This window comes from Terrapene carolina, unplaced genomic scaffold, assembly GCF_002925995.2.
Source record: "Terrapene carolina triunguis isolate 2854851 unplaced genomic scaffold, T_m_triunguis-2.0 Scaffold552, whole genome shotgun sequence".
NCBI lineage: Eukaryota > Metazoa > Chordata > Testudines > Emydidae > Terrapene > Terrapene triunguis.
In genome coordinates, this window is record NW_020664903.1 from 1,142,730 (window position 1) to 1,166,969 (window position 24,240).

The 24,240-nt window shown below is 50.6% G+C and overlaps 1 protein-coding gene across 2 annotated transcripts in view; it reads right to left on the reverse strand.

Moving 5' to 3' along the window:
• Nucleotides 1-2,135: 2,135 nt before the first annotated feature.
• The window catches only part of SLC6A17 (solute carrier family 6 member 17), a 23,074-nt gene continuing 969 nt past the window's right edge, over nt 2,136-24,240 (reverse strand). The window contains exons 2-11 of one of the 2 annotated variants that reach the window (XM_026658955.1): nt 15,038-15,195; nt 12,433-12,559; nt 11,587-11,768; nt 9,696-9,806; nt 7,456-7,697; nt 6,169-6,361; nt 5,796-5,979; nt 4,262-4,421; nt 3,098-3,260; nt 2,136-2,504 (exon numbers count right to left, since the gene is read on the reverse strand). In XM_026658955.1, coding sequence (XP_026514740.1) covers nt 2,136-2,504; nt 3,098-3,260; nt 4,262-4,421; nt 5,796-5,979; nt 6,169-6,361; nt 7,456-7,697; nt 9,696-9,806; nt 11,587-11,768; nt 12,433-12,559; nt 15,038-15,195 — 1,889 coding nt within the window. Of the gene's footprint in view, nt 2,505-3,097; nt 3,261-4,261; nt 4,422-5,795; nt 5,989-6,168; nt 6,362-7,455; nt 7,698-9,695; nt 9,807-11,586; nt 11,769-12,432; nt 12,560-15,037; nt 15,196-24,240 lie in introns of both variants that reach the window. The other variant, XM_026658954.1, reaches the window with a different exon arrangement.

Below are 24,240 nucleotides of genomic sequence, written 5' to 3' on the forward strand. Positions count from 1 at the left end.
TGCCACTGCTTCACACTGTAACCATGGCCCAGTCTGTGCCTCAGTTTCCCCGCCTGTAAAATGGCTACTGCGGGGCTCAATTAATGTCCGTAAAGTGCTTCCAGACCCTTGGATGACAGGTGCAATAGAAGGGCCAACGGTTATTATTTAAAGGCTCACAGGTTGCATGAGGGAAGCCTCAGAAGAGATGGACCTATGGGCAGAAACGGTGCTAATGGAAACGAACGAAGCAGCAAAAAGCTCTGGGGCTTTTCACCTGTCCTTCAGTCTTTCCATGTTTCCTCAAGAGGGGATGGACTCTCAGCAGAGGGGAAAGCAAAGGATGAGAGGGGAGAAGGTCTCCCAGTCTTTGCAAGGACAAGGGGAGATCAGCCTGGCCTATGCGTTGGCATGAAATACCATCGAGCTGGCGCTAAGTACAACAGGAGTAAGAAAGGGCAGGTTAAAAAGTGTACTTAAATGGATGGGAGAGACCCACGATTATTTCCCCCACCCAAGCCCTAAATCTCATGGATGGGTGTGACAGACAGGGGCTCGCCAAGACCTCGCACTAACATACAGGAGACTCCGTAACACACAGTGCACGCTACAACCTACGTTTCCATCCCACTGCAAACTCGGCATGGAGCCTCTGAGCCAGATACACCCCTGCTGTAAGGCCACTGACGTCTACGGAGATACACCAGGGAGGAATTTGGACCCTTGCTTTTAGATGCAAGAAACACACACAGTCAGCTTCCATTACACCCAGATGACACCACTCTAAATAAGGGCAGAATTTAGATCATGGGACTCTATTTCCTACAAAAGCTAACCCAAGATTGTAATCAGAATCCAATACCCCCAGCTTCTCTCTACTCATCTCTGTATCTAAAAAAAAAAAAAATTTATGGAGATATCCTATCTCCTAGAACCGGAAGGAGGGACCTTGAAAGGTCATCGAGTCCAGCCCCCTGCCTTCACTAGCAGGACCAAGTACTGATTTTTGCCCCAGATCCCTAAGTGGCCCCCTCAAGGATTGAACTCACAACCCTGGGTTTAGCAGGCCAATGCTCAAATCACTGAACTATCCCTCCCCCCCACCTAGGAGGGCTAGGGTCTATCATTCACCAGTCCAGGGGGCTTCTTTCACACAGTGCATCGACAATGAAAATCCTGCGGCTGGAGCTTGCTCCCAGTTACCCAGTTGCAAATCAGGAACGACTTCAGGGGTCACTCCTGATCTACACCAGTGTCACCCTGCTCAAATTCTGGCCTGTGGACATGGCACATACTCACACACCTGAAATCGTGGTTACACCAGAGGTCCTGTGCCACTTTGGATGGAGTAACACTGTATAATAAGTGGGTGTGCTCACTGCAGCTCAGTTTAGAATGAGATCCCACCCCACCCTGACATGACTCATGGACATATTCCCCATGTGTGTTGAACCAACATCCATAGTAACACAACAGATACCAAAGGGTCAGCTAGTTGCTGCCGCTCACTGTAAAGTGCTGTCCACTCAAGATGCGTCTCCGCTGGGTAAAAAATGTCCACTAAAGCTGAGCTCTTTGTGTGTTTCCAGAGCTACAAACCCAAAGGAGGTGCCACAACCACCACCCCAGCTAAAACCCCATCAGGTGATGGCTGTCCATCGGGCTATGAACATGGGTGGTCAAATGTGATCAATGGAATAAGAGCCATCTCTTCTCCTAACTAGGGGAAAACCAAGAGGAGGGGGAATAACTCCAGGTTATAAGAGGAAACGTCTTTGGCTGTCACCTCATTTTGTATCCCTTCTCTGTACTCCCGATGCTTGGAAACCAAGAGATGCTTGGTTTGGTCTCCAATTTTCTCTCTCTGGAAACACACCCATCAAATTTATTGCAGTGTCTTGTTGTTGTTTTTTTCCACAAAGGCAGCTGACAAGGGATCCTGCCTGATTGGAATTGCCGAGAGGGAAATCCAGGGCTCTCCCACGATCCCTTCTTCCCGACCTTGCCTGGGAAATGGCTGCTTACTTGCTAACATTCTAGAAAGGGTTTCTTCTTTTTTTCTTTTTGTTCCACAAATGGACAGGATCCATTCCCCAGTTGCCTCCTCTCCTAGGCGCTGGGGGTGGCGGGGTGGGGCGAGGGCTGGTGGGTGGCCATCACAGTTCAGATTCAGGGGTGCTGGCCAAGTGGTACCCACTTCCATAGCGTCCGTTGGGTGCACTGCTCATCTCCATTGGGGAAGCGTTTCCCGGGCCCAGGTAGGAACGGTGCACGGGCATCGGGGACGGGGTCTCGCTGGGCACTTTGCTCAAGATGAAGCGAGTCTCGTCATTGTCCTCCAGGTTGGAGATGTCCTTCATCATCCGGCCTTTCTTGTAGGTGACGGAGAGGGCGTTGGAGCCATCGGACACCAGGTGGAACTGACGGAGGATGAAGACCACGGGCAGTGGGAGGGTGGCCAGGATGATGAGACAGATGAGGATGGCCATAGCCCACGTTGGGTAATAGAGAAACTTCTCTGTAGCCTGGAAGAGAAAGAAGCAGCTTCACTACAGTGGACGTGAGTGTCTACACCTCCATGAAGGCACATGGGCAGATGACAGGAGGTTATCACTGTGGAGTTAAGTCAAGGTCATTGAGGTCTTGGTCCTCCAGGTCCTAGAGAGGACCAGGACATGGTGTATAGGGGAACTTAATAAAGGGAGGCAGGAGACCACTGTCTAGCTCTCTGCCGATTCACCTGATGTCTGAGGGAAGGGGGTACAGAGAGATCCATCTATTGTAGGTGTGCTTATCACGAAGGAAAACTTTCCCAGAGTCTGGTTGTCCCTCACCCATCGTCTCCTGCCAACTGTATGGTCTACATAAGAAGGAAAGGGCAGTTTGGAGCTTCAGGGATGGAGGTGGAGGTGGACAGGAAGTCAATTACCAAACACTGTGGAAGCAGAGAATTCCCAGCCGCTAACCTGGAACCAAACCTTCGCTCAGTGTTTACCCAGGCATTACGCAGGCAGACTTCCCACGAGGAAGGTAAGGACCGAGTGAAAACTGAGTAAGGGCCTCAGGGTTGGAACTGTGGAGGAGAGGACTCACTAAAAGCTGGTGTTCCTGTACTCACCTCCTCTCTGATCCAAGCGCTGTAGCCCGGTGGGTTGACTCCCAGCTGGATGATGCTGGCTGTCATTAGCACAGCCATGCAGAGGGGAGAGATGTACTTCCAGGTGTAGAAGTAGAAGATGTACGGCCGGAAGCCCAGCATTTCTGTCAGTTCCTGCATGAACCTGGAGAGAAAGGAGAGGAAATCCAAATGGATGGAGCACAAGAGTCCTGCCTTCTCCTTTCTCGCCACTTCAGGTGGAAAACTCCTACCCAGTAACCGCCTCGGTGAACTAAGCATTGGGTGACCCTAGAAACAGTCAGAGGTCAGCTTAGGTCCAGAGAAGGATCCAAAAGCTTCTCTTAGCTTTTTGAAGCTCTTGAAGCTGCAGAGCTGGCCTGGGAAAAGTCCACACGAGGGACTCCTGGAGCCCCCAGATGTTCCCAGGAACAGCTACCTTGGGACTGCAGCATTCCTGATTCTGAACCCCTCTCGAATCCTCAAGTGAAGGGAAATGAAAAGCAATGAAGACAAGTGGAACCAAACATTTCAGACACAGTTTGGTTCCAGGGTGGGGTTACGTTTTCCAAATTATTTTAGCCGTCTGTACACTTAGACCAAGTTCTAGATCCCCTCTTTATATCCGGGCGAAGTGCTATGGCTTGCCTTATATGCAGGAGGACAGAGTCCACGATCATAATGGCCCCTTTCTGGCCTATGGGCCAGATTCTCAGTTGCCCTGTGCCTTATGTGGTATTGTATACCAAACCACAGTGGGTGCAATACACGACCATTCCGATCTGTACTTATTTTGCATGGGTGAAGATGACTCCACCAATTGCAGGACCAGGGAGAATCTGGCCTTGTGAGCTCGTGACTATCTGTCGACCCCTCCAGGGTTAGAACTCCTTGATGGGACCTCTACAAATGCCTTCAGGACTGGCCCATGCTCTGGTCCTAGCCCTGGGATTAGAGAGGGGGGGAAATTGTTGATCCCTGCCTCAAGCTTTGCCTATCATTGCTCCTAACCTTGAGGTGCCACCTTGGGACAGAGACAGGTGGCGTGGCACTAACCCCTGTACCGTTACATATTTGGAGCAAGAGGTTAAAGGAGAAAGCTTAGGAATCCAGCCGGGCTAATAGAGGCAGCAGAGGTGTCATTATTGCCGTTGCGTGAGTTCTTACTTCTTGGTGCCATAAATCCAGGCCACGGCAATGTTCTCCAGGATCACCACAACTGTGAGCGGCAGCGTGGCAGAGTAATCATCAAACATGGTGACGAAGTAATTCCCCGAGTGCTGCACGAAGATCAAACCTATCAGGAAGGCGACGATGCAACAGCCAACTGCAAAGAGCACATGGTCACCGTCAGCATACTCCTCCAGGGGAACACAGAACTCAGGGAGGGGGAAGAATGGGGTTCTAATAACTCCTCCAGCCTAAATTAATACATCCTCAAATCTGCTGACAGAATAGTAAATAATGACAACAACAAGCATTACTGAGCGTCGGTGAGTCTAGCAACCTGCTCAGACCGCTGTGGCTACAAACCTAGGCTAATGCACCGGTCTCTACTGTTGCCTTGTCCTCCCACTGTTTGCCTCTTTTGTCACCTGGGCCCTGATCCTGCAAAGTCTTATGCACGTGCTCAACTTTCAGCTCTGGGACCAGTCCCATTGCAATCAGTTGCAAGAGGAGGAAGGATGGGTCAGTGGTTCTCAGAGAAAAATAGGAAGTTTATTATTATTATGATTTGCATTACAGCAGCAAGTAGGAGTCCCAGCCAAGGTCAAGGTCCCATTGTGCGAGGCACCACACATACAGATTGTGAGATAGCCCTGCCGTGAAGAATTTCTAAAAGACAAAGGGAGGAAGGGAAACTGAGGCACAAAGCAACAACATGACTTGCCAACTGGCAAGAGCTAGTCAGTGACAGAGCCAGGAATAGAACCCAGGTCTCCTGAGGCCCAGTCTAGTGCCCTCCCCACAATTCATCTCCCTCTGCTTTGGGATTGCTAGGGACAGCAGGTGCCGTGTTAATATTAAATAATTAAATGCATTGAGGAGAACTAGCGATGAACATGTATGGCAGTGGAGAAGGCACACTGTGTGTGTCCAAAACACTCCGAAATGCTGAGGCCACTAAAGGTGCAGATCTGGATCTGAAACACCTCCAAAGTTTTGGGTCTGGAGTTTCGGTTCTGGCCCATCTCTAGTTATGACATATGCTGCTTCAATGTTATTTGCAGTCACGGATCCACAGCCTGGCACTCCCAAGAGCCGAAGGAAGCAGGGTTCTTCCCACCTTCCAAAGGTCGTCACCTTTCCAACCCGCTCCCAGCAACTCAACAGCCAATCCAGTGCCTAGGTAACCCTGGGCCTCACTAGATCCAGAGTTCCATTCCTCCCCCCACCTCCCTCCCACATTCAGCCCCTTCCTCATCCAGGTTTTGCTCAGGATCCCTCTGGGAGCAAGCTCTGCTCCCCTGGTCCTGCTAACCTTGGGCTCTTCCTATAATGCAGGCAGAGAGATGAGGTATCTGTGCACGCTCCTGGGACATCCTAAGCTTCAGCCCTGCTGGTGGAGATGAGATCTGACTGGGCCTCATAAGCCAGCTGACGCTGCAGTCTCCAATCCACCTGCTCGAGTCACCGTGCCCATCCCAAGGAAATGGAGAACCCCCTGCCCCCAAGGCAGAGCAGCCAGAAAGAACCTCACCTGTGAAAACTTCCTTCCGCACCTTGAAGGTGTCAATGATAGGGGTGGTGATACCCGCCATGGTCCCAATCATGCTGCCCAACCCCAGGTTTATCAGCATCAGGAAGAACATCACGGACCAGAAAGGAGAAGCTGGGAAGTGGGTCATGGCTTCAGTGAAGGCGATGAAGGCCAGGCCGGTTCCCTGCACTGACTGCATGGGGGGAGAAGAGGGACAGCTGTGTCAGACTCAGGAGAGAAATACACTGGGGTCATGTGCATAAAAACAGACATGCATCTGCAAGCCCAACAGCTACACCTACACCCAAATCCCACCCCCTGCCCCTGAGCTACCCCAGCTCTGAAGCGAATGCAAAGGATCGTCCCCAGGCACCTTGTTGAGCTCATCCTCTAGCAGGCAGGGGTCCAAGCCCAGCTCCTTGAAGTGATCCTCCTTCACCGTCATGATCACTTGGTACATCTCGCTGTAGTCCTTGGCCGTGAGATGGGAGAAGTTCACGTGGGGCGGGATGAGGTCGTGGCTCAGGACGTGCGTGTTCAGGTAGCCCAGGATCTTCTCAGTGTTCCTATGGGGAGCAAAGCCAGAGTCACCCATGGAGTCCCCACCCTGCAATGGAGACGAGGTGAGATGTGATCACCCCCTATGGGCCAGGCAGGGCACTGCGTGTGGAGGCAGGACAATGGGAGCAAGGCGGGGCATCATCAGCAACATTCTCCTGCAACATAGGTGCGCCGGGAGGCAACCCTGCCATCAAAAGCACTGAGGGTGGTACACTCCCTCTCCTCCTGCATCCAGCGTTAGCCTCCATCTCTGCAGCACTTGCTGTGAGTACGAGGAGAAAAGCTGCCTTGGCTACCAACTCTAGACCGTGATCTCTCTGGGATCAACAAGCATCAGACCAGCCTGTGCAGCAGTCCCCAGACGCCAGCACTGCTCCAACGCTTGCCCCTCAGGTTTATAACTTCGACGTAGGTAGTGCCACTCATCCAGAGATCCAAAAGCACTGTGCACTTTTTAGAAACCCGGTATAGAGCTCACTTCACCCAGCACTGAAACGCAGCCACTTCTGCGGTAGAGCGCAGCAGCTCTTTAACATCACATAGTTACGCACCAGGTGAGGACAGGAAGTAAAAGAGAATCCCGTCTCCAGCTGAAATTGGAGGAGGAATTTAGAATGTAATTAGCCAAGTTGGATTTGCCCAGGACAGTCAGGCCAATACCTCATTAGAAGCTGATGGGAGTTGGGTACTTAGCTCATGACTCAGAGAGAAAGAGCACCCTGCAGTGAGTCACCAGCAATACCCTAGACATGGAGACCTCCCATTCAGGCCCAGTATAGCTGCTGAGATCAGCTGCACCAACCAGGTATTATGGTTTCATTTATCCCTGTAACAATCTTTTCATCTCCGTTGCGTCATGAGTGGAGACTGAACTGGGAGCTCCTGGACCTAAAAGCATGAGCTTTGAATGCATGCGCTAAAGGAATAGGGCCCAGATCCTCAACGGCATTTAGGCACCTAACTCCCATTGAAATCAACCTTTGAGGATCTGGGCCCAGAAGATACTGAATATGCATCCCCATTTGTGTGGGTTCACCCCCTGGGCGGGAGACCAAGGCCAGGAGAAGGGCCCTGGAAAGTGAGAGGAATCCACACGTACTCCAGCACACATTTCTCATTCATGATGTTGGCCTTGAACCCCAGCACGGCGAAGACCACCAGGGTGGCCAACACGGAGGTGAAGAAGTTGATGAAGGAGACGAGGGTGGCGTCGAAGTGGCAGTTATTGTCCTGCTTGTTGTAGCTGGAGAAAGCGATGACACCTCCAAAGCCCAGGCCCAGGGCGAAGAAGACCTGAGTGGCCGCCTCTCGCCACACCTGGGGGTCCAGCATCTTGTCAAGCTGGGAGAGGAGAGAAAGGGGGAGGAGCCTGGTGAGTCGCCCCGTCTCCCTGTTCACTCAGCCTGTCGGGTCCAGGGAAACCCAGCACACCCATCACTGGCACCAAGCCAGTGACGTCCCTTATGGTAATGGGTGGGTGGAGGCTCAATATGTAGAACCTTGGGCTCCATGTGCTAGCTGGGGCCATTGGCTCATGCCCACTGCACCTTGGACTATACTTGATCAGGATTTTCACATATGCATATGGACTTGGAGAAGCAAAGAATATAATTCCCTCCCAAACAAACACCCCCTCTATTGAGGGTACTGAGCCCATTGTGCTTACGTAGCCTATTCCACCCGCAGACCTCTAAGAGTTAGGTGTCACCATCTCTAATTTACAGATGGGGAAACTGAGGCACTGAGAAGGGGGAATTGCCATACAGTGACTGAGCTGGGAATAAGAACCAAGCCTGCTTGATGCCCGAGCATGTCTGTGCTCCAACCACGAGACCAAAGTGTTTTTCATGGATTTCAAAGCCCCTTCAAAGCAAGTGTGGTTAGCTTCCTTTCAGAGATGGGGAAGCGACTGGCCCAGGGTCACACATTGAGTCAGCAGAGCTGAGAAGAGCACCCAAGTCTCCAGACGTTCACTCAGATCCCCCATCCACTAAACCATCCTCTCCATGAGCTCCCTGTCTTTAATACCTCCCCTCCCCACTACTATATAGTTACACCCAGGCACCCGCTTTCCTTGCATTCTGCAGTGAGCTCCAATCTTCCCATCAGGACCACTGGCTGCTGACTTGTCCCTTGCTGACTATGCTGTGTTTGCTGCCACGGGACCTGGAGTGCTGCAGGGCCCCGCACTGCGTGGAGTTGGAGCTGGCTGCTGAATTGCGGCGTGTTCATATATGCAAAGCAGCCGGAGGAAGCACAGAGCCAGTTCTCTCTAGCTATTTCGAGCACACGTCTCCCCATGGTGCCTGAGTACCTTAGGAGTGCCCTACGCATTAACATTAATTGAGAGCTAATGCCTGTGTGATTATCCCAGTTTGTTTTAAATTCTCCCCCCCCATCTCAGCGTCCCCTTTATAATAAAAGCCAGAGCTGTAGGACTGAAGTGTCTGGGTATCTCTCATCAAGCTATCATCGTTAATATCTCGCAACAGCTTTGTGGGATGAGCTGATTCATCTACATCTCAGATTCATTAATTAATTAGCTAGTTAATTACTTGATACGTAACACTGATGGCAGCCTAGGTTTGTAACTGTGGAGGTTTGTCTGCCAGCCAGCCTCTGTCATAGAGGCAGCCCCATGAAGTTTTAAAATGTAGCCCATGTCAACAAGCAGAGAGACTGCAGGTGCTAACCAACAATGCCCCACCTTGAGCTAAGAGACCTGCCCCGCCCCCAAATATTGCATGCTGGGAGCTGTAGTTTCCTCTAGCTGCACCCCTATATTAAAGATACAGTCTGCCCCACTTGTGTAAGTTAGGTGTGGTCTTGGGGTTCCTGACTGTTTCAGTGGCACTGGGTTTAGGCACCCTGATCTCCTGTAGGGGGCGTGTGTAGCACTGATTGTATGTGCCTATAGGGTTGTGTAAGGCTGTGTGCAGCTGCATTGCATACATCTGTTTATGTGTGTGATTTGGGGGGGGGGGGTGTACAGTTGTGTGTGTGAATCTGTTTCCTAGTGTGAACCATGATATGTGTAAATGGGACTGGGTTTGTGCACAGGGCTGATTGCATGTGTGTAGTTGTAGTTGTATGTATGTAGGTGTAATTTTGTGTATGTGTGTGCACCTGCCTATGGTTGATATAGGAAGCAGCCTGCTCCCTCCAGGGAAATGAAGGAGCAAGCCAGAAGGAATGGGAGCCTGTATCGTGATCATGGACCTCTGCCTCTATCTCCCATCCAAACTCATCATGAAATCAGCAGGGCAAGCAGCCTTGCGAAATGGCCCTGTCCCTCTCTGATCAGGCAGAGGGGCTGTACAGCGAGCGCTGGTCACTTACCTTAGGAGTGAACATGTGCAGGATCCCATCTATCGCCCCTCTCAGGAGCAGCCCCCGCACCAGGAAGCAAAGGAGCACCACATAGGGGAAGAGGGAGCTGAAGTACATCACCTAGGAGAGAGGAGACCCAACGTGACAAGGACCTGTGTACAGCAACCGCCTCCCACACTGGCACTCAGGCAGGGTCCGTCCTCCGTTCCCCTCTGCACACAATCCCCCGACAGAAAAGGAGCAGGAGGGGGAGAGAATGCTACTCTGAAAGAGAAGCATTGAGCCTCTATAAGTCAGCATGAAACATGTTGCAGCATTAAGGGGCATTGTGCTGCTGGGAATATTGCCCTTCAATACCTAAATGCCAGTTCTATCTGCCATGGCACAAGGGGGCGCTGTGCTGCTAGGGATGCTGCCCTCCATAGCCTGAACCTATCTCCTTTATACTGTAGCATGATGTAACAAGCCCCCAGTACAGTCTCTCAAAAAGATTTGAACCTACCACCTTTAGCACTGACCTTTACCACTGGAACAGCCTCCATTTGGTTGTAGCAGTAGTAGGCTGTTATCCTCCTTATGACCCAGCCACTAGGGAAGAGCAGGGATGCAACACATACTTGACTGGCATGAGGGGGCCCTGGGCGGCTAATGCTGACTACCTGTGTAACCTGGGCCTATTTCTAGTGCTCAGGTGAGCATGCATTAACAGAGTCCAGTGTGTCACACTTAATCTGAGCAGGGAAGTTTGGCTGTTAATGCTCCGCTTTTGTTCTCTGCTTGGTGCAGAGCATGTGGTGCCTCTTTGTATTGCTGGGATGGCAGCCTGGGGACTCATTGCCCTGATGCTCTACAGCAGAGTTACGGGGACACACAGTGTTCCGGCATCTCAGCTGGGATTTTACCCTTCAGAACTCTCTCGCCTTGCTCCGCGATGAGCTGCAGCCGTTTTCATATCGCCAAATGTGAACATCATCGAAATGTTCATTGTAGCCTTCTCCCCAAGCCTCTGATCCAGCCCTGGTTCAGTCTGGTGCCTACCAATGCCCATCGGTGCTGCCTGCCAACCCAGCAAGACAGGTTGCGCGTTGTGGCAGCTTCCTTGGAGCAGAGTTTCCTCAGCAAAGCCAAGGGCAACTAACGCAAAAGGTCAAACCTCGCTCTGGGCCCAAATCATCACACGTGGGTGCCCAATGTGTCATAGCCAGGCGCCTGGCCTGATTGTCACAGGTGCAGAACATGTACAAGCCCCCCTGAAGTCAGAGGGACACAGGACTGGAAGGGACCTCCCAGGGCATCCGTTCCAGTCCCCTGCTATCACAGGCAACCCCATTCATAAAGTGTTTACCCCACTACTCCTCTTGGAAGCCTGTTCCGAAACCTCACTGCTCTGATGGTTCTAATTCTAATCGCCAGCCTAGATTTATTCCTGGCCAGTTAATCTCCATTTGTTCCTGGGCCAGCATGGTCCTTTAGCTTAAATAGCGTCAGCCTTTTTCACAGCTGGTCAGTGGGGAGCTGCAGGTGGCCAGAACCTCAGAACACCAGCTCATTTCCATTAGGGGACCTACAGGCTGAGATCTCAACATGGTGGCAGAAGTTAATACCCTATCACACACCAGGGGTATCTGCAGAGGTCAGTCATGATGGTTACATTAGCAGGGCCACATTCCAAGCAGGAATAAACTCACCAGCTGTAGAAACCCCCTACCTCCAAGCACAAGCAGCTGCAGACATTCCTACCTTCTCAGACACTTCATAGCTATACTGCTACCCAGCTGCTCTTTTGCAGACACTCCCCAGCACTGGTTGCATTTACTCCTATTATCCTTGGTGCACGTAACATCACTTCAGCCACTCGCAGGAAACAAGAGTTGTGGCTCTGGCCCTTGCTGACCCTCACCTTCCCTGAGGACTGAATTCCTTTGATCACGGCCAATCCCACGATGCTCCAGGCCGTCAGCAGGCACAGGGTCATCTTCCAGTTGAGCCCTCCGCCCTCTGAGATGGAGCTGGAAATCTCCAGAGCCTCCCGGTACCAGAAGTAGGTGGTAGCGGAGCTCTTCTCACATTCTGCCTCCACAACTGAAACAAACACGGGTCACGAGAGGTTGGGTTGCTGGAAAGCACCCCCCTCCCTTGAGGGTTACATGTCATTAAGGACCCGCCTAAGTCCCAGGGCAGCCAGCCGTAATTTACAAATGTCTGTACAGCACTTGGGGGATTGGATCTTGGTTGATTTTTAATAGCAAAGAGGGGATAAGACGTTAAATAAGTGATGCAATTTACACCTGCCATAAAATATTCCCAAGTATACCAGGGAGATGTTCAGATGTTACTAAACACGCTCTGTATTGGGCTCTCAGGAACCAGCTAGATGAGCACTCCGAATGCAATTACCAGCTGCCAAATCCATCTGCAATCCCGATAGCAGGCATGCCACAGTGGCTGTCACCTTAGAGCAACCAGGCAAACATGTCCCAACACAACGCCATGTCCCACCAGTGGGGAAATACCCACAAAGAGACAGCAAGTGTCCCATGCGCTGCCACATCCCAGCATCCCCTAACCACGAGCATCCCCATCCGGTGACAACTATCAGCAATGGAAACTACCCACAACCCCGGAAGCAACTCCCCAGATCCAATGCCTTGTCCCAGCAGCTGGAACCATTTGCAACCCTAACAGCTCTTGTCCACGTCCCGTCTCCCAGCACCTGCCGAGCTGGAGAGACAACAAAATTACTCACCAGCCACTGTGCCATTTTTAACGATGGGGCACTCGCTCCAGGGGAGCGGATACTGGAAGGATTTAAAGAAGTAAAAGATGCTCCAGCCGATGATCACGTTATAATAAAGACCGACAAAGAAGCAGACCTAGGGGAGGGAAAATAACACAGTGTTTAGATCCCGCACAGTGCGTCCCTCATACAGACCTGACGCTGACCAGGAAACCCTGGGACAACAAGGCAGCTGGGGTGATGAGACGTGGTAATCTGGGCCTGATCCCAAAGTCTAGTGATGTGAATGGAAAAACTCCCATTGACTGTAATGGGCCAATGGATCAGGCCATTAGAATGTTCACTTCCAATGAGCATGAGAGACCCGGAGCTTTACTACGATGGACCTTCAGAAAAAGCAAATTTTACGCTTGAATTCCAATTCTTCAATCTCATTCTTCAATCCAAGGTCCAACATGGTCCACTGGCTGGGAGCTGAAGCAAGACCAATTCAGACTAGAAACAAGGTGCATGTTTTTAACAGTGAGGGGAATTAACGACTGGAACAACTGGTCAAGAGCTGCCATGAATTCTCCAGCCCTGGCCATTTTGGAGTCAGGATTGGATGTTTTTCTAAAAGATCTGCTCAAATTCAAACAGGAATTAATTCCGGGAAGTCCGATGGCCTGTATAATGCAGGCGGTCAGACCAGATGATTACAGTGGTCCCTTCTGGCTAGATAATCTATTCATTGCATCTTCCCCGAAGCGTTTGCAGTTTGGGCTGCGCAAGCTTATTAAATACATGCTGTTGTCTTTTGCTCTTTACACAACAGAAACAACGTGGAGAAACCACACAGGCACAGCTGGGTCCCAAATAACTGTGTTACTAACTATACACAGATAGGACTGGCCTAATCACAGACACATTGCTGCTTCTTTCTGGCACGTTCTAAGACACAGAACCCAGCGAGTGTCACTAGCTGGTTGGCAAACCGTTTAAAGGGACACTACCTTATTTTCTGTATGCTACAATATGTGATCCAAGCAGGAAACAGGCCCAACACCACCCAACCCATGTAACTAACAGACACACAGCAATCCTTGGTGAAAATTCTTGCTGCATTATCCTCAGTCTGAGCTTTATTCAGAGAAGAAATTAGCAGAGAATTTCATCTAAATCGGTGTGATCACTTTGCTGTCTGCTCGCAAGCTGGAAGCAAAGGTGACATTGGCTGAACGAAAGATTCATCATGAATGAGTCGCTCAGCTGTGATTACATTCCAAACTGAATTCTGAATTGCCTGTGTAACCCACTGATCAGGATGTGTTGTGGGTGTCGCCCTCTGCACCTGATCCGCAGGGGACATGAGTCTGATACAGCCCTAATTTGAGAGGCTGGCTTTTTAGCTCATGATGTAAAGACTCATGTTTTCAGCTCCCGGTTCAATCTCTGGTGTTGACCAAGGTGGCAGCTGTCACACGTGTTTTTCAGTTAAGTTGCTTTTGACACGTAGTAGCCAAAGCTAAGAAATGAAAAGTTAAGGAAGAAACCAACAGCTCTGGGCTGCATGTCTGAGGCTGTGCCTGGATTAACACAGTCTATACTGGTGTAATGGACATCACACTCTGATCTCAAACTCCTGCAAAACCCACAGGGAATTGCTAGTGATGGTAGTGCTGTGTGCTCTGGGAAAACCTGGAGCCAGGAGATAATGAAGCTAGAATGGGAGCCATTTATTACCACTTTACAATTGCACCTGCTGCAATGCACCACAACCAAATGCTCAGAACTCACCTGCAAGGGACTATATCTGCTAGGGCAATCCAGGATGAACCCCCTCACCCCCATCATGCCCTGGAACTAAGGTGAGAATCTCTATCCATTCAGAGACTATCCAAGGGACTGATTCTGTGAGGTGCTGAGCATCTCCTAATGTCCATAGGCTCCATTGAGGGCACTCAGTAGCTCTCAGGAGATGTCCAGCCCCCGGCTAGATGGGTCCCTGTTTGTGCTTAACTTTTCCTCTTAGAAGCCCAGGTGAGACTGCCATGTTGAGCTCAGGTGAGACTGCCATGTTAGCCCAGGTGAGACTGCCAAGTTGACCTCAGACTGAGGTGGAGCGTTGCACCCCATCACTCACTAGGCTAATTATGCAAATGACAATGCACTTGAATTTCTATGTATAGGAATTACTTCCCCTGCTACCAAACTGCAGCCACCTCTGGGGTGGGACATGGCAGCTGTTTAACAGCACTCCTAACTGCCCAACAGAGGTGAAGAATACGATATCCGCTAGCTACGTAGTGGCCCACACTGGCGTCTGACCAGGACATTGAGGATAACACCCTGACTCTTGCAATAAGTGCTATGGGATTTTGATGACCACAAGTGGATACAACCCTGGTTTTACATCTCAACATCCTCAGACAAGTACCTCTTCCCAGGCTCCATGATGACTAAGGACGCTGCCGTGGCAGCTGGAAGTCTGTCTTGCTATTGCTCCAGTTACCGTAGCTAGGAACCCAGCTGTTTGTGGCCTGCAATGCCCTCCCTGTGACTGGACAAAGAGATCAACCCTCCTCCCCTCCCACAACCACACGTGGCACCGGGTGAAACTCATCTGAGCACTCACAAGACAGCTGGCGTATCCAATGCCCCCCAGGCGGGGGCAGATGTAATTCCACACGCCGATGCTGCCCCGGCGGATTCTCTGACCCACGGCCAGCTCCAGGAAGAAGAGAGGGAGCCCGATGATGATGAGCAGCACCAGGTACGGGACCAGGTAGGCACCTGGCAGGAGAAAAAAGGGCCATTACAGATCCCCCCTGCGACTGTGAGAGCCAGTGTTCTTCCGCGTGGTGGGACAGACGTGGAGGGGGAGAGGAAGGAGGACAAGGGGGGAGGAGAGAGAACAATCTCAACCGTGATGTCTCACCAGCCGCCTGTTCATTATAACCCAGAACCATCAGAGTCACCCCCCTGCGCCTGTTGTTTTTCTTACACACTGACAGGTGCCTAGGATACTAGTTTGCAGAGGAAACAGACACAGAGCAGCGCCGGCTCCAGGAACCAGCTGAGGAAGCAGGTGCTTGGGGCGGTCAAGGGGAAGGGGCGGCACGTCGGGCTCTTCAGCGGCAATTCGGCAGCGGGTCCCTCGGTCCCCTCGGAGGGAAGGACCTGCCGCCGAAGTGCCGCCAAAGAAGAAAGCGGCGCGGTGGAGCTACAGCCGATCGCGGCTTTTTTTTTTTTTCCCCGCCGCTTGGGGCGGCAAAAACCCTGGAGCCAGCCCTGACACAGAGACACACAGATGTTTACATGGACACACCCCCAGCCACACCCCCACACATACATGATGGGACTGACTGACACAATACACACGGATACAGGAGTGTACACACACACACACACACACACACTATTCTGGCACCTACAGACACTTGATTTATCTGTCTGCTTTCACACTTGTGCTTGGCACAATACTAGCTTCTGCACTTGAGTGAGTAGCTCCTAAGAGGGCTGAATGGCAACTCTCCAGGCTGGAATGGCTTTCAATAGAAACCCCATTAATCTCTGTCTAATTGGGGAGACCAGAGCGAAATCAGCAGTTCAAGGAGCGTGACCAGATGACCACAAAGAACAAAATTACTCACGCTGGAGCTGCCTGCTGATAAATCCCCCAGGCATTCTGGAAGGCTCACAGCAAAGAGGCCATTTTTCCAGCATATTTCTGATTCTTACTGCGTGGGAGGCTGTGGATATTTAGATGCAGATTTAGGATGCAGTTCTGGGACACCAAACAAGGACACTCGTGCCTGGTTGGCAGGATGGGCTGGCTAGAAATAAATATATAGCAGCCTCGTGTCATTACTGACCCAAAGCACCTTCCAGCAGCGAGCAGAGCCTCAGCGTGTTACCAGCACACATCTACCGACTGTGCTTGTGCATCTTCCCCTCCCGGACACCACAACACATCACACTGAAGCCGCTCCTGAGCGACGACAGCACAATCGCTTCTCCGCCCCGCTGAGAGTCTCACCCTGCTCCCAATGCAACCCTGTGGCTGCACCCAGCCCAGCAGCCTAACCGTTATCCACCATAAAGCCATACCCTGCACGCAGGCCTGGATTAGCCGCTGTGCACTTGCACAGGTGGGCCCCTGCCCACTGACACAAACCTGAGCGGCGCTGTAACCCTGTGCGCCCACTGAAATGTCTCTCACTCAAATTTGGCCTCATGACGCCCCACCCCTATCCTGACAGAGGGGCGGCGGGGCCAAACCTGAGTGGTGCGGGGCCATGTGAGTGCTGGGCAGGCCATGGGAGCAACCGGAGCTGGGCAGCCAGGATCAGAAGCAACTATCCTAGCCCAGGATGGGAGCAGAGTGCTGCGCTGGGGGGTGCTGGTGAATGGCCCCCTGGAAGATCCTGGGGTGGGCAGCTGAGGGGGTGGGGATGAGTTGCTGGTGGGCTATAGGACGAGGGAGTGGGGGTGAGTGAGGGAGGTCGGGGGGCAGTGGGGCAGGGGGATAGGATGTTGGGGCCGAGTGGGGCATGTTGGCAACTGTGGCCAGTGGGGCCGAGGTGTTGGGGGCTGCGGTGAGTGCGATATACATCAGAGCGGTTGGGATGTGTGTGTGGGGGGGGGCTGTCAGGATAAGTGGGGGCTGGTGGAGGGTTTTTGGGGTATATGTGGAATGGAAGGGGCATTCTGGAGTCTGTGGGGCGGGATGGGAGAGCATTCTGGGGGGCTGTGTGGGGTGAGGAGGGGGGAAATTCTGGGGTCTGTAGGGGGTGGGAGGGGCATTTGGGTGTTGGTGTGTTGTCTATGTGGGGTGAAGGTGGGGAGTATTCCAGGGTCTGTGTGTGGTGGGAGAGGAATTTGGGGGTTTGTTGGGGATAGGGACGTGTGGGGTAGGGTTGGGGGACATTCTGGGGTCCATGTGGGGTGGAGTACATATGGGGCGTGCATTTTAAGGAAGGAGGGGCAACTTCCATAGTGCACAGGGCCCCCAAATTCTTTAATCTGGGCCTGCCTGCACCTCACACTACAGTCTAGCTCTGTCGCTGGCTGCAACTTTTCCTCAGGTTACCACTGCACCTGAGAGAGCTTCCCAGTCACATCAGTCCAAATCACAGTACCCTGCCTTATCGCCGGCACGAATGGCCACATGCGCTCAGTGGGACAACATCAGCCAGTGGCCAAACGATAACGTCACTCTGATCCTAGGACAAAGGCACTTACAGCAGTCAGATACTACAGTGACCAGCAGTGACAAAGGCTTTAGAAGTACAGAGAGAGAGAGAGAGAGAGAACAGTCTATGAGCTGATAGGGAGAGAGAAAGAGAATCATCTCTCATTAACAGAAAGCAACTCCAGTACATGCACCCGAGATGGTAACTTCCTCTCATCACTGATATTAAGGCTTCCTACTTGCATAGTCCCTTTCATCCCAGGATCTCAAAGCACTTTACAAAGGCGGGTGAACTTTACTATCCAGTGCCCATTTCAATCAGCCCCACCCAGAGCTGCCGGATTTCAATATCAACACTAAACACAGCTTAATGCATCGGTCATGTCCTTATTGGGCCAGATCCTCAGCTGTTGCAAATAGACATACTCCAAGATATTTGGGTAGGGAAGAGTTTAGTGCAGAAACTGCTTATTATTGAGATGGGAAACTAGAAGTTTGGGATCTAGAAGGGTGGGATTGTTTAGTCTGCAGAAGAGAAGAATGAGCGGGGATTTGATAGCTGCTTTCAACTACCTGAAAGGGGGTTCCAAAGAGGATGGATCTAGACTGTTCTCAGTGGTACCAGATGACAGAACAAGAAGTAATGGTCTCAAGTTGCAGTGGGGGCGATCTAGGTTGGATATTAGGAAACACTATTTCACTAGGAGGGTGGTGAAGCACTGGAATGGGTTACCTAGGGAGATGGTGGAATCTCCTTCCTTAGAGGTTTTTAAGGTCAGGCTTGACAAAGCCCTGGCTGGGATGATTTAGTTGGGGATTGGTCCTGCTTTGAGCAGGGGGTTGGACTAGATGACCTCCTGAGGTCCCTTCCAACCCGGAGATTCTATGATTCTATTCTATGATTTACACCATCTGATGATGGAGTCTATTATTTCTAGTGCAAACCTAGTCTCTGCCACTGCTGCCATAACCTCATTCCACAGTAAAGCTAAAGCAGCTCATTTATCACCCTTTTAGAACCCCTTGCATTCAAGATAAGCCCACCTCAATACACAGTCCATCACAGCATCCCCTAGTACAAACCTGCCCGTAATACCCAGGAGTATAGTACTCTGCTTTCTCAGAAGTCTGCACAAGCAATTGCATGCACCAAAACACACACGTGTACATGTCTAATTTGCATGTGACAATGCTCCGATCATGATCGTAACCGTGGCAATTGCACATGCCAATCAGGCAAACACATTGCATCATTGTGTGTGCTTTCACTCAAGCACACAGAGTTCTGAAGATCTGGGCCAATATCACTCTGTTAGCAATACAAAACTGTTCTCTGCAACATATGCACACATGGTTACCAGGATAAAATCCAGTTTGCCGCCCCCACACATCACAGCGTTTCCAACACATACCCTCTCATTGTACCAAGGAGCACGCCCACCACACACCAGCTCTCTGCATCCATTGCTCTCACATCATCCTCTGGCTAAAAGGACCCAATGGCATGCAGCTAACCTGCACACTGGCCCAAATCAGCCGGGTACTTAAGGACATAATGATAATAAATAAGATTTTATTGGAATATAATGCAGCTGCATTCCCATCATATACCCTGTAAGTACTTTGCTTCGGCTGGGGGAACCAAAGCTACAACTAGCAAGTCAAAGGTTTCAGATTCTCAAGCAATCTCAGTGATCTTAACCATGATTAGGAAACTCTGGACATTGGCCCATGCCTGAAAATCCTTCAGCTAAACGTTGGAGGTTTCTCAGCTGGTAAACCTTCCATTCTTCAGCCCCTAGCCTCCAAACAGAACATGGGAGAAATCTGCCTTGAGAAGCCACATGTCGATTCCCAATCAGCCAACCGCCTGAATGTCAAAGGTTATGACCTTGTGCCATACTTTTTGCATAGCCAACATGGCTGTGCTACCTATGTTGGAGCAGATCTTGCTGACACAGAACCGTGCTCATCAAATTCAGACCTCTGGGACATTGTGAGAACTGGTCATTTCAGAGAGGCAAATGCGTACCAGCCCCCTAATGAATCCTAGCCTACCCAAATATTCTTCATAAACTCCCACGCCCTGTCATTTATGTTGGAGATTGAATAGTCACCACACCAGCTGGGGATACAGGGGGTCAGATCAAAACGGAGTTGACCTTTTGGATCAGGCTTCACTCCATGACCTTCACCTTATCCTGGCCAGACTAATGAGGTACTGCTCATTCTGCCAGATGGAAGCAAAACTACTCCCCTCCCCTCACCTGAAGCACCAGCACAATCAATCATCCATGTCAAGTTATAAGCCAGTGTACTGAACAACTTCTCACCTAGTCAACACCGTCCGACCTTTGCCACAGCTGGAATAACCAGAGCCTCGCTGGAACTGGCCCACCTTTACACGTATCACGGCCCACCACATCGCTTGGAACGTCTCTAGCGAAGAAGCTGACACACAGTTCACAAAAGCCATTTACAGAGCTGTCACCAAGTCAGTTCCAAGAGGCCATCAGACCTACACCCCCTGCCTCGATGAGGAGTGTGCAGAACTCCTCAAGCAACGTGCAGAAAGTGGCCACCAAAGCACCACCCAGCCTTTTAGACATTTCTAGAAGAGCAAGATGGGATCAGGCTACCACAGAACTAAACGTGCTAAGATCCAGCCGCAAAGCCTGGGCACTAATCAGAAAACTTGGTGCAGTTCAGGAACTTCCAGCATGGGGCTATCCCCGAGCGTCTTCCAATCGCATTGCTACCCACCCATAAAAGACAAGAAGCTTGAAGGAGAGGTGAAGAAGAAATGGTGACAATACAAACAGCGCATACCTGAAACCAAAGCAGATTTCCAGCCTTTCACCCAGATGAAATAGAGAGGCGATCAAAACACTGAAAACGGGGAAAGCCTATGGGCTTGCTCATCTCTCCCCCAAATTCCTGAAGAACCTAGGACAAGCCAGCAGGCCATGGCTAGCCATCTTTCTAGCTCAAGTCATCCAGAAGAATAAAATACCCAAGAGCTGGTGTAGAGTAAAAGTAATAGCCTTGCCAAAAGCAGAGCGAGACCACCCACTTGTAACAAGGTACTGCCCCCTCACTTGGCTAAGCTGTGCGTACAAAGGACTGGAAAGGCTAGGCCTGCCGAGATCTGGTGGTCCCCTGAGTGTAGAGCAAGCCAGGTTCACACCAAATCGCAGGACCTGTGATCAAGGGCTGGCACTCACCGCCTGCACCGAGAGTGGTTTCCAGCCCAGGCAGAAGACAGGTGCAGTATCCCTCGACCGCACCGCTGCACAGGGCACAACCCAGCATACAGGCCGACTGCACAGTCTGTCTTTGGCCCTGGCAAAGTGGGTTGCTGTGGCTGTGGACCTGTTGCTGAGAGGCTGCTGGTTCCAAGTTTCACTTGGGCAAAAACACAGCTCCTGGAGGTCCCACAACAGCCGTCTACCTCAGGGCTCAGAGAGTCACCATGGTATTAACTGACTATTCTTATTCAGAATCACCATCGGAACCACTTATCTAGAACCCTGAAAATGAAGATGGTGCATTACGGAGGCTGAACAGGGCAGGTTCCCCCCTCTGAAGAGCTTATAATCAAAGGCCCCATTCCTGCAAAGACGCGTGCTTAACTTTCTGCACTGAAACAGAACTGCTTGCGCTGCGTACCGCTCAGCACACACAGGACTGGGGCTTAGCCAAACTGACCTATCTTAGGCACTTGCCTGGCCCCCATCATCGTTAACGGATTGAGCCTCACGACACTCTTGTGAGGCTATTACCCCGTTGTGCAGATGGGGAGCGGAGGCACAGAGAGACACTAAGTGACTGACCCAAGGCCACGCAGGAAGTCCACAGCAGAGCAGGGATTTGAATCCAGGCCTTCCACTAACCACTGGACCATCCTTCCTCTCTAGGGGACAGAATGTATAAATATGTGAAGGAAGGAGCTGGAAGAGGGGTAGGGAAAATTGAGATGAATGACAGGACCACAGACAGTGGATATGGGAGTAAGGAGAAGTGACAGCAAAGATGTAAGTGGGGACAGGATGAGACAAGGTGAGGATGGGGAATGTGAATGGGCCGTGGGCCAGACATTCAGCTGGTGTAAATTTAGGGAAACATTAATTCATTAGGGACCTGCCCCCAACTGCTTTGAGATGGGTCAATGTTATTATACCCATTGTGCCAATGGGGAAACCGAGGCACAAAGTGGTTACGTGACTTGCTTTAGATGATGTAGCCAGGAAATGGCAGTTTTTGGAATACAACCAGGAATCCTGCCCCCCCACCAGTCACGGCTCACACTCTGAGACTGGTTCTGATCTCCCTTACAGTGGTGTAAATCGAGAGGTCCTCCATGGAAGTCACAGGGCCAGATCCTCAGCGGGTATAGATCAGCAAGCCCCATTGGAATCAATGAAAATGGAGAATCTGGCCCAATAATTGCATTCAACCTCCTCCTTGTTACCAGTACAAACCCACTCAATGCAACCAATGCATATCACTGCAGATGCAATGCATGCATATCAGTGGGTACACAATGTAACCTGTGCATGCATATCAGTGTGCATGCAATGCAACCCTTGCATGCATACCAATGTGGAGGCAATGCAGCCTGTGCACACAGATCAGTGCATATGCAATGCAGTGCAAGCCATGCAGGTCTATCAGAGTATTCTCTCTTTGACCCAAACTAGGTCACTGTTCGCTATGTATGTGAGATCACAAGGGGAATCAGGTGATGGGGAAGTGCTGGCACACTGGAGCTGGCCTGAGGTGCGCTCCATCCAATTTGGGATAGAAAGGTGAGGGGCACATGAGCAGACCCGGAGTGTGAAGTGCTCACTGTACAGGTTCAGCTAGAAGGATGACTCATCACCGAGATGACACTAGAGACATTTTAATTATTGAGATTACTGCAGCCTTCGCCGCTGAGGAGATGCTGAATTATGCAGTGCTGGGAATAAGGACAACAGGGAGGAGGGGAAGCGTCAGAATAGGCTCCCCAGTTTGGTGACTTGGGGGGGGAGGGGGGTAAACTGTGATGGAAATCAGAGTTTGGGTCCTGCTGCCTGAATTCCACACCAGGGAATTTAGCTCTGACGGAGCATCTGAATGTGAGCTCTGGAGATGGGTTAACGCCATGCTGCTGCAGCTTCCTTCCACACTCTGAAAGGTTATCACTGCAGCACAGAAACACCGAATGCCTGATCTTCCAAGGTGCTGTGCAACCTTTTACAGTAGAGCCTCAGAGTTGCAAACACCAGAGTTACGAACGGACCCGTCAACCACACACCTCATTTGGAACCGGAAGTACAAAATCAGGCAGCAGCAGAGACCAAATTAAAAGCCAATGCAATACAGTGCTGTGTTAAACATAAACTACTAAAATATCAAGGGAAAGCAGCATTTTTCCTCTGCACAGTAAAGTTCCAAAGCTGTATTAAGTCAATGTTCAGCTGTAAACTTTTGAATGAACATCCAGAAGGTTTTGTTCAGAGCTAGAACAAGCTCCAGTCCCAAGGTGTTCGTAAGTCTGAGGTTCTACTGTACTGACTTTGTTAGGTGCTGTGGGTGCTCGGCGCTGCAGCAAACTAAGGGCTAACCCAGCGGGCTTGATCCCGCCCTTTGACATTAGTGGGGATCATGTGGGGTTATCTGAGAGCAGAATCTGGTCTGCATGATTAGGACAGGGGCTGGGTGGAGGGCGTTGGGTTGGGCTGGGGAGGGTGAGGAGAGGCCTATCTAAATCATGGATATATTTTGCCTGTCAATATGTAAAATTGTAGCAATTATCAACTGAGGATCTCAAAGCACTTTAGAAACATTAGCTAATCAAGCATCGTCACAGGCTCCTCTGAGATAGGTCACTATTATGATCCCCATTTTGCAAACTGGGAAAACTGAGGCACAGAGTGGTTAGGTGACTTGCCCAAGGTCACAGAGCAAGGCAATGGCGGAGCTGGGGATAGCAGTCAGGAATGCTGTCTCCCCGTCACTGCTCCGTTCACTAGACCACATTCTCTAAGCCGGATTCTGATTTTGTGTGTGCTGGTGTAAATCAGGAGTAACTCCACTAAAGTAAATGCAATGGTGTTGGTGTCAAACCAGCCTGAGAAGAAAATCAATTCTCCCAATTGCATAAAAACAAACTTCAGGTGTCTGTTTCCTTGTACAGAAGTCACCCTTAAAATGCCAGCGTTCACCTACATTGTGATGTCTGACGTCACTGCAGTGAGGCCTTGTTCTACTCCTGCAAAGAAAAATGGCACAATAATGTGCTCATAACTGTGAATAAATGCTGATACTCTCTAATGGGGATAGATAGATAGATAGATAGATAGATAGATAGATATTCACTTGGTGTTGATTTCAATGGATCTATCTAGGCTGGTTTACACCATTTGAGGAGCTGACCCCATAGGTTGACGTGGTTCAAAAATCTAATGCAATTTGCTTTCCTCTAATATGGAGTGTAGAGATGAGCGTATAATTGATTTTTTGGTTCTCTGGCAATTTTGGAGAAAAAAAGTTTCACGTCAACCTGAAAACAAATATTTTCTAACTTTTCAGCAAATAGAACAGTCAAAAAATGTCATTTCAGGTCAAACAAAAGGTTTAGTTTCACTTTAATGCTTTTT